General features: G+C 43.4%; 2 protein-coding genes across 4 annotated transcripts in view; one reads left to right on the top strand and one right to left on the bottom strand.

Moving 5' to 3' along the window:
• Window positions 1-1,139: 1,139 nt before the first annotated feature.
• Window positions 1,140-6,411, top strand: LOC119296262 (2,3-bisphosphoglycerate-independent phosphoglycerate mutase-like). Its single transcript, XM_037574662.1, has 8 exons — window positions 1,140-1,450; window positions 1,569-1,696; window positions 4,314-4,464; window positions 4,541-4,744; window positions 4,861-5,285; window positions 5,405-5,597; window positions 5,689-5,940; window positions 6,048-6,411. Exons 1-8 carry the CDS (start codon window positions 1,271-1,273, stop codon window positions 6,216-6,218), a joined length of 1,704 nt encoding a protein of 567 aa, XP_037430559.1. The 5' UTR covers window positions 1,140-1,270; the 3' UTR covers window positions 6,219-6,411.
• Window positions 6,412-6,539: 128 nt separating this feature from the next.
• LOC119296261 (COP1-interacting protein 7-like) overlaps window positions 6,540-10,070 on the bottom strand; it is a 6,968-nt gene continuing 3,437 nt past the window's right edge. Inside the window, exons 9-11 of one of the 3 annotated variants that reach the window (XM_037574659.1) lie at window positions 7,557-9,979; window positions 7,110-7,190; window positions 6,540-6,891 (exon numbers count right to left, since the gene is read on the bottom strand). In XM_037574659.1, the coding sequence (XP_037430556.1) occupies window positions 6,821-6,891; window positions 7,110-7,190; window positions 7,557-9,979 (2,575 nt within the window). In that variant the 3' untranslated portion in view covers window positions 6,540-6,820. Of the gene's footprint in view, window positions 6,892-7,109; window positions 7,191-7,556; window positions 9,980-10,070 lie in introns of those variants that run through there. The other 2 variants (XM_037574660.1, XM_037574661.1) reach the window with 2 other exon arrangements.

Below are 10,070 nucleotides of genomic sequence, written 5' to 3'. Positions count from 1 at the left end.
TTTTTATACATGTTGAACATTTTTTTCAAATACACGATGTTTGCTTTCCTTTTAATAGATGTTTTGAACGCTTTTTTTAATACATGGTCAACATTTTTTTATACACAAGTCTAAAAATTTCATATACACCAAGCACAATTTTTAATGCATGTTTAATTTTTTTCAAATACATGATCAATATTAATTCAAATATATGTTTTGATGCCTATTTTATTTTTCGTACACATTATACATTTTTGTTATACATATAAACGGTTGTTATATATTTTTAAACATTTATCAAATAGATGATTAATATTTTTCTGAAACATATATTTTGGTATTTGTCTTATACACCAAAAACATTTTTTATATACACATTTCAAAATATTCAAACACATGACTAACATTTTTGAAAATATCTATTTTATTCTATATATCTATTTGTTTCCACACACACACTTGGTACATTTTTTCATACATCAACAACAATTCTTTTGTTTATGTATTAACGTTTTTCCATTGCATGATTAACTTCTTTTAGACGTATATTTTATGTCAACTTTCTTTCACACACGTTGTACAATACATTAAAAACATTTTATTTATATATATTTAACCTTTTTCAAATGCGTGATTAGTATTTTTCTAAATTTTTACATAAAGTGATTTCTGTATTAGACATCTAAGTTATATGTCGTTGATTTACGCTATTTCTTTTGTTGTTGTTTTTTTGTTTTTCTTTCTAGTTTGATTGAGTCACTTATATTGAATAACTAGGGACATCTACATGTGCCCTAAACAAATCCTTTTTTTCATAAGGGTGTATTTATAAGGACCTATGATACTTAGTACTGTACTAGCTTTTGGCGTTTCCCATATAAATAAAGGGCCCACTTTGCTCTATAATTAACTGGCATGGAAATCTAGCTTTTGGCGTTTCCCATATAAATAAAGTGCCCACTTTGCCCCCTCAAAAAAAAAAACTGGCATGGAAATCTTTTTTTTTGTTTTTTTTGAATTTGGCCGGGGCCATGTGTCAGCATCGTACTGTCAGGTAGGTTCATGGGCAGACCAGCTCCTCACGTCTTTACACTTGTGCCTCTCCCGGCTGCCTCGTGGCGCCCAGACCCTTCCAGAGAAAACAAGCATGGCCGACTCCTTCCTAGAAACAAAAAAAACTCGGCAATCTCTCCGCCGCTTCTCTCACAAGGCCAGAACCCAGCAAAACACTTGCCCTGTTCCGGCGCGCTGCTTCAGGAACTGAGTTTTGATCACACAAGCCCCACGCATGATGGCGCGCAGGCCGGGGGCGGAGGAGGAGAGGCCGTGGAAGCTGGCCGAACATGCGAGGCTGGGGAAAGGGAAGGTGGTGGGCGTGGTGGTGCTGGACGGCTGGGGCGAGGCGCCGCCTGACCCCTTCAACTGCATCCACGTCGCCGACACCCCCACCCTCGACGCCCTCAAGAAGGTACCAACGTGACTCTCCGTCTCTCTTCTCTTCTCTCACGCTGCTTCATCGGTTCCGGTTCGGTTCCTACGCATGCGGATGGAGATCCTTTGCTACTGCTTGTGTGGTTGCATGGCAGGGTGCTCCGGAGAGGTGGAGACTGATCAAAGCTCACGGCACGGCGGTGGGGCTGCCTACAGATGATGACATGGGGAACAGCGAGGTCGGCCACAATGCGCTCGGAGCCGGCCAGATATATGCCCAAGGGTAACGCTCCCGGCCTCCCGCTGTCTACTCTACTGATAATATGTGCACATGTTGTGGCTCTTCCCTAACTAGTAGTACAAATAAAAGCACACACCACACACAAATAAAAGCAATGCTAGGACCTGTTTGATTCAAAGGTTTTTCATAGGTATTTTAGGGAATTTCACCCCTTAGGATTTATTGAAACTTCTGTTTGCGAGTTATTTAGGCCCTGTTTGGATAAGTCCCAGGACTTTTTCTAGTCCTAACTAAAAAGTCCCTAGTCCCTAAAAAGTCTCTTCCTGTTTGTTTCCGGGGACTAAAAAGTCCCTAGTCCCTCCCCAGAGGTTATTAAATGATCGTGTTACCCCTAGTATACAGAAAAATAACAACCAAACAACACCATGGGGCGGCGGGGCAATGGGTGCATGGAGGGGCATTGTTGGAAAAGTCTCAAAAAAGACTCTCCTTGAGAGTCTTCTTCATTTAGTCTCAAAAGGCAACTTTTAGTCCTAGTAGTCCCTCCTGTTTGGTTAAAAAGTCTCTAAGAGGGACCTTTTCTAGTCCCTCACCAAAAAGTCCCTGGAAACAAACACCCCCTTATTGCCAAAGAGGAGTCGGGGTGATATTTATTTCCATAGAGAGTCGGTGAGTACTCGACCTCGACCTGGGGAGCATACACATGAGATTTAGGAGAGGTTTTGGACCATGGTCCGCCCGAACCTATGGTCGGTGCCGTCTGATCTAGTATCGGTTCCCATGTGGATCTGTGCCTAGTTAGTATTCAAATTTTTTGGTTTAGCTTAATCCTCCTCTTCGTTGGCTTTGCTCGTAGGCTACACCAGCTCGCCTTTTCTGAAAAGGATGGACTGACACTTTTCCCTATGTTACTGTAGATCATGAGCCCAAGCCCCAAGAATTAAAAAAAAATTCTGTTCGAACCTGTTGTGGTACTGTTCATCACTCTGGTTATTTCCCGTGAGCTCAGCGTGTGCACGCTAGGTAAAATATGTGTATTGAGTAGAACAAAACATAGATAAAAAAGAACCTTTCATGCAGCTAATTCTGGTGGTACAATTTAATTCTTTTTTCTTCAAAATGGGGGAGAACACGGTAGTTTGAACGTATTATCTGTTGGTTCGAGTCATGTGTGGTTGCCCTCGGTATCCGACAATTACTTGTGCTAACTCGAAAAATTATAGGAGGTTCAATATTTTGGATAGACATGTATCGCTTTCTAAAACAAATGTTGATACAGAAGTGCATCTAGAAAAAAACTATTTTTAAACACATATCCTTCAGATAGGCAAGAACTTGGTTTTCTTTTCTTTTCTTTTTGAACAACTATCATAGACTTGTGAAATTGGTTGGACCTGTTTTTCACGTTATTCAGTAGAACAACTCATAATGAACATTTTATTCTACAGTGATGTCAATGTCTACCACTGGAAAGCACTACTGTTCATTTCAAAGAAGGAAAAAAGATTCATTTGACACAAGAATACAGTCAATTTCAGTATAAAATAGGGAAAGTTAGAAAAAAAGTAGAACTCATGTGAGGTCGTAGGAGCCAAATCAGATGCGAATAAAATATCTTGAGCTGACCTAGTCAAATGGAGACAACAGTTGTGTGGACCGATGCAAGTTCATATTTTATAGCCTATGCTATCAAGCAGCGGTGGCAATTATAGCCTGATAAACAGTGGTTGATCTCTCCCGCCAAATTTTCTGAAGCGCACCATGCACATATCTCGGTGTATGATGCCATCTGATGTACGGCCTGGAGCATGGGTTCGGTTCAATATTATCGCATGAGATTTGCCAAATCAGTAGCATTAGGTAAACCTTACGTAGCTTTGCATGGATGTAGCATTGCTCATTTCCCTAAGTGGGTTGTTTGATCTGTAGTAGTATTGAATCCTATCAAGCATTTTCTCAGTGATTTCCTTGCGTAACATTTCAAATAAAATTTTATGTTTGCTCAAACCTCTTGGAAAGAATCCTTTATTTTCTTACAGTGCAATCACATTATTTTTTTGGTACACGTTCATTTGTGTAGGATTCGAGTGGGCCTGGCATTCAAATTTTGTGTTCTCTTTCTACTACTTTGTTTTAGGGATCTTACAAATTGTTAGCAGAGCCAGTGAGACTATAGTAGTAGTGACACTATAGTAGTAGTAGTGATAATAAACTACGTAAAAGGGATATTTACTATGCTAGTAATAATTATAATAAACACTTCATAAAGGAATTTGAATACACTATGCGCTATGTATGTAGGTTTGTTGCCGAATTTAGTAATCTTTAGATATTAAACTTATACGTTGGCTTTCTATGCTGGTATAATGTATGAACAAATGGAGGCATGTGACCTAGTGGTCGTTCATATACACGCTAGAAAAATATACAATGTTAATATTCAGGCGGTGCAAAATGTGATGGTGTTAAGTAGATGATGGAGTACTAATATATTTTCTAGCGTGTCTGCTCTGCGTGCTTTGTGATGGTATGTGCGGGTTATGTGCTAGCATGAGGACAGCAGTCATGTATGACCAAAGTGACCAAGTTAATTTCAGTACAACTACCTTGGCGAAGCTGCTTAAGCAAAAATTAGTGATCATTTGAGCAAAATGTGCAGTGCAAAACTGGTGGATTCGGCGCTCGCCTCTGGGAAGATATATGAGGGGGAGGGTTTTAAGTACATCCAGCAGTCTTTTGAGAGCGGTACTTTGCACCTCATTGGTTTGCTGAGCGATGGGGGAGTGCATTCAAGGATCGACCAGCTGCAGGTTACACCATTTTTCTTCTAAACAGAGTTCACTCTGCAGTAGTTCCAGGCTGATGTCAATGATTTGGCTCCGGCAGCTGCTTCTGAAGGGGGCTAGTGAACATGGAGCGAAGAGGATACGGGTTCATATCCTTACCGACGGTCGCGACGTATTGGATGGCAGCAGTGTCACATTCGTGGAAACGCTCGAGAATGATCTGGTTAAGCTACGGGAGAAGGGTGTTGATGCAAGGATTGCATCTGGTGGAGGCAGGATGTATGTTACAATGGACCGCTATGAGGTGATCTCTCCTATCCAGCTATCCTATCCTACTTTAAAAAAATGTGTGTTTCTGCAGGATGTACCCTGCAGCGGCAATATTGCAGTTATAACTTTGTATTTCTTGTTGTTATACAGAATGATTGGCAAGTTGTGAAGCGTGGCTGGGATGCCCAGGTTCTTGGCGAAGCACCACACAAGTTTCCAAGTGCCCTTGAAGCCGTGAAAAGGCTCAGGGATGAACCCAAGGCTAACGACCAGTATTTACCCCCCTTCGTCGTCGTCGATGAAAGCGGAAAACCGGTTGGGCCCATAGTGGATGGAGACGCTGTTGTGACATTTAACTTCAGAGCTGATCGAATGGTGATGCTTGCAAAGGCGCTAGAGTACGAGGATTTCGACAAATTTGACCGTGTCAGATTCCCCAAGATTCGCTACGCTGGTATGCTTCAGTATGACGGCGAACTAAAGCTACCAAGTCATTACCTTGTTGCTCCCCCGGAGATAGAGAGGACGTCCGGTGAGTATCTGGCGCACAATGGCGTACGCACCTACGCTTGCAGGTACACAGTGCTTTACTTTTGTTGCTGTATATAAAGAGCATCTCGGTCTCTGAATATTCTGGTACTTGAGCAAGCATGCTGCTGCTATTCCTCATATCTTGGGTGGTTTTGACCTGTAGCGAGACGGTCAAATTTGGTCATGTCACCTTTTTCTGGAACGGGAATCGGTCGGGCTACTTCAACCCAAACCTGGAAAAATACGAAGAAATTCCAAGTGACACCGGTATACCCTTTAATGTACAGCCAAGAATGAAAGCCGTGGAAGTTGCGGAGAAGGCCCGGGATGCCATCCTAAGTGGCAAATTTGATCAGGTACTTGGCACAATGAGATCCTCCTCCAGCATACGGTGTACTCCTACTAGGAGTAGTAAAAACTAAAAAGAGTGATGTGGTGGTTTTGTAGGTACGGGTAAACATCCCGAATGGAGACATGGTCGGGCACACGGGTGACCTTGAAGCCACCATCGTTGGGTGCAAGGCCGCTGATGAAGCCGTCAGGATTATTCTTGACGCCATTGAACAAGAAGGTGGCATCTTCGTGGTCACCGCAGACCATGGCAATGCCGAGGACATGGTGAAAAGAGACAAATCCGGGAAACCAATTCGTGACAGAGACGGGAATGTGCAGCCCCTTACCTCACACACACTGAATCCAGTGAGTGCACATTTCATCATCAGGCGCCCGGCGCTATGTATATATCTATAATATGCACGAGTGAGTGTCCAGTTCTCATCATCTTACTGAACCCGCCTCGCCTGCAGGTCCCCATCGCCATCGGAGGTCCAGGGCTTGCGCCAGAGGCTACATTCCGGGAGGACCTTCCGGATGCCGGGCTCGCTAACGTTGCGGCGACACTCATCAACCTCCATGGTTTCGAGGCCCCTCATCACTATGAGCCAACTCTCATCCAAATCTCGCCGGTTCCCTTCTGAATCCTTCATCTTTCCCTTTCTGTGATGGGTGCAGTCATGCTTATGTCCACGTAGTAAATAAATGTCCACCTATGTATCTTTTTCTTTCTTTGATTTGAATTGATGCCCACTTCTGTATCTGAATCCGTCCGTGTGTGGTTTGAGGTTTGCTGGGAGAGCGTTTGGGACCATGGTAAATTGGTAATCAGCAATACCAACAGTAGATCACCCTTCAGAGTTTTAGCTTCAAAATCTCAGAGGTTCGCGATACCAACAGCAGATCATCAATCAGTTCTAGTCAAGCTGCCTGATAATAACCAACTAGCTGGATGCGGTTAAATCTGTCTTTTTCTTTTGCGGCAGTTATCAGTCAAGATCACTCGCAAAAAAGAAAAATAGTACTGTACCAGTGAAGATAACATACCGGTCATCTAAAACAACTCAAAAAAAATACTTAAAAGATGTACAGCAAGACATGAGCAAAGTAATGATATGCGGACCGCTAAGGAGAAGCTAATATTGAACAGCAGGAAAGCAGAACCGGACACAAACAACCTGCCTCCGTTCTCAACAATCAGTCACCTCAAACCATTTTTTACATCTAACGTATAACAAACAACGCACTATCGAAGCTTTGACTCGTTGGTTTTGCTGCTCCGGAAGTTTGAGAGGGAGAAGAATGACCTTGATGCTGCTGCAAGTACAAAGAGGCACAAACAAATGTATTACTAGGGGTGCTTTCACGTCTACTCAACTCTAGTAGATACTACTCCCTCCGTTCCAAATTACTTGTCGCGCATATGGATGTATCTAGATGTATTTTAGTTCTAGATACATCCATTTCAGCGACGAGTAATTTGGGACAGAGGGAGTACAAGTGACCATAATTTTGTTTGGGTAAAAAGAACTAGCCTTTAGTTGACGGTGCAGCTCCAGGCCTGTCCCGTAGCCTATCCGAGCCTGTGGCATTGAAGCTGCTGGTCGTTGATTGAGCTGAAAAATTAAGAGATTTAGATTCAACAATGTATACCTGCAATTTCATTCATAGGAAAATGAATAACTACTCCATTTCATGAACACTGAACACAACAAATATCCAGGGACATGTTGTTTCTGACAGCGGGTACTCTAGTGTCTACGTGTATTTCACGGAAACACAGAACTGTTATGTTTATGTAGATTCGCTTTGCGCTATTATATTGTCGATGTTACGTTGCGGCGTGCTGTGTATGACCATTCTGGAAGGAACTTTAGATATAAAAGACTGAGGCTCAAGCACTAAAGTATGAGATGCTTTCTGCTTGAAAACTACAGTATGTAGGATGAGAAGCTCCCGCTGAATTATGGCCGGAGAAGTACCTGATAAGATGCTATTAGTCTTGGAACCATCAAAAGTTCTCCTGCTGGAATTTACACCATCACTAGCACCGGATTCTTCTTGTTCATCCTCTCCATCAGAAACCACCGATGGGCTTGCCAAACCATTAGTGTTGTTGTCTCCTTTGTTTTTCCGAGCAAATTTAAGAAGTCTCTTGAATCCTTTTGGAGAATCTTTATGAAAAACTATTGCGGGTGGGTTTTCAGCATTTCCCCACTCTATTATTTCTGGTTCGTTGCTATCTGCTTGCAACATTTGTGACAACGAATGACGGATTCTTGGGCTTGAAGACGGTAACGGTTCAATTGCTGGCGAGGTGACATCCTCGCCTGTCACGCTTTCACCCACATCAGTAACTTCTTGATGATCCACTTCAACCCAGGCAGCTGACGAGATGTCCATGTCCTCGTCAAGAGGTTTGACCTCAACGACAGAGGGCTCAACCTGGTCACTGGGGCCCATTTCGGCTGCGCTTAAACTCGAGCCCGGGTTTTCTGTTTTTTCAACATGTAAGTCATTATCGATCGAAATTTCTAAATTTTCATCAACATCATGTGCTGGTTGAGCAAGATCAGCCTCTGGTACCTTGGTAGTTGGCTCGGTTGTCACAGGAGATTGCTCCTTATCTTCCGCACGGGTAACAATTCCACTGCCCTTTGAAGAATCACCAAGCTGCGGCACTTTACTCTTAACAGCACCAGAACCAACACCTTGACTAATCCCAGTGGCTTTCTTCACGGGTTTGGATTCTACTGGTACAACACTGCTTTTCTTTGGGACCTTGTTATACATGCCTGACTTTGTCACTGCACTTGATTTTTCTTCTGATGCAGGTGAACTTTTAGCCACTCTGCTCGGCTTTGTTGCTGCTGTCCTTGTCTTCTTATCTTCCTGCCCCTTAATGGCTGGCTTTGTCGCAGTCACAGGTTCCTTCTTGTTCTTCACTGCTTGAAGGGGTTTTTCCACCTTTGAAATCGGCTGAGGTGCCAAGGATGCTGTCGCGGTCCTTCTCCGGCTAGTTGGTGTCGATGTTGAAACTGCTCCAGGAGAGTTTTTAGTTTTCTGTGCAGTACTACTAGTTGCTTTAGTCAAAGATCCTGACCATGAACTACGGGTAGCTGGTGCAGGTGATGGTTTGGGGGAACTTTTTTTTGCTGGTGTCTTTGAGATCACTTCCTTTGGCAAGACTGGAGGTGATGAATTTCTCCTTGCCCTTTGTGGAATAGGTGAATTACGCTTCTCTGTTGTGATGCTAGTCTTGGGGGTAACTGCTGCTCTGTTCTGCCCAACGGATTCCCTCAAGAGCTTGGTACTCGTCTCCTTTGCTGGTCGCTTTACACCTTTCTCTGTTCGAACCTTCGTGTCTCGCTTCTCTCTTTGAAGTCCACCTTTCTTCTCACTTGCAGAAATGAGCCCGGTAGCAGTTACATTGGCGCCTGCAAACTTCCCAGGCATGACCTCCATCATTTTCATTAACATCTGATTAAGTTCGGCTTCCTTCTGGCGATTCCACTCAGCAGAGGCCACTGCCCTATCACTGTTTGACTCCTGCCCAGAATGTGTTTGTTCAGCAGAAATGTTAGTGTGGGATGAGACCACATTTTCCATTTCCGACACTGTGATGCCATGGCCATCAGCATCGTAACTTCCTGCCTCAGGTGCAACTACAATGTTTGGCGCTGCATCTGTCTCAGCCTGTAATTCAGCTTCATTCTTCTCTGCATCAGAAGCCATATTGTTAGATTTGCTTTGAGATGCACAATCTGAGGTTTTTTCTTCCGATGTATTGCTGTTCAAAGAGTCACCCATTCCTGAACTCCACCGACGCAGTACAGATTTGGTAGCGACCAAGCCGGCTTTCTTACTTTCAGAATCCAGATTCTCACCCTTCTGCTTCTTCTCGAAAAGGCTAATCGCATCTTGCACGCTCATTCTTCTTACATTATTGTCGGATCTCCTTGGAGGCTGATCTGTTTCACCATTGCAGCTGCTTTCATCATCTTTATCCAAAGCAACTCTCTGGCTAGGAGGGAAGTAACTTAGGCTCTTGATGGCAATTGGCGTTGACCTACGAGATCCTGATCTCCCAATTTGAACCCTTCGCATTGGAGAAGCAGACCTCCTAGGAGAAGCAGATCTCATAAGGGGGCGGCTTCTTTCAACAACAGCTTCATCTTCATCGGTGGACTCAGAGGAATCGTCGCTTTCCATTGATATTTTACGTTCAACTTGTGCAAGCTTTGCTGGGGAAACATTACTGGTAATAGGCCTTTGGATATTGGCTTGCGAATTGATATCACGAGTTTCAAGTGCATCATCCTTTCTCTCAGCAGTAGAAGCTTGGTGTGGGGGGAGCACAGAGGGCTGGCAATCCCGGATCAACAGTAGGCACCTCATCAACCAACTAAAGCAAAACGAGAAATGAAGACAATTAGCTTCTTGTATCACACAAAAAAAGTACAATGGAATGATTTTGTAGAAACGATCTGATTGTG

Source organism: Triticum dicoccoides, chromosome 4B (assembly GCF_002162155.2).
Source record: "Triticum dicoccoides isolate Atlit2015 ecotype Zavitan chromosome 4B, WEW_v2.0, whole genome shotgun sequence".
Lineage (NCBI taxonomy): Eukaryota > Viridiplantae > Streptophyta > Magnoliopsida > Poales > Poaceae > Triticum > Triticum dicoccoides.
This window is presented reverse-complemented; position numbering and strand designations above follow the sequence as displayed.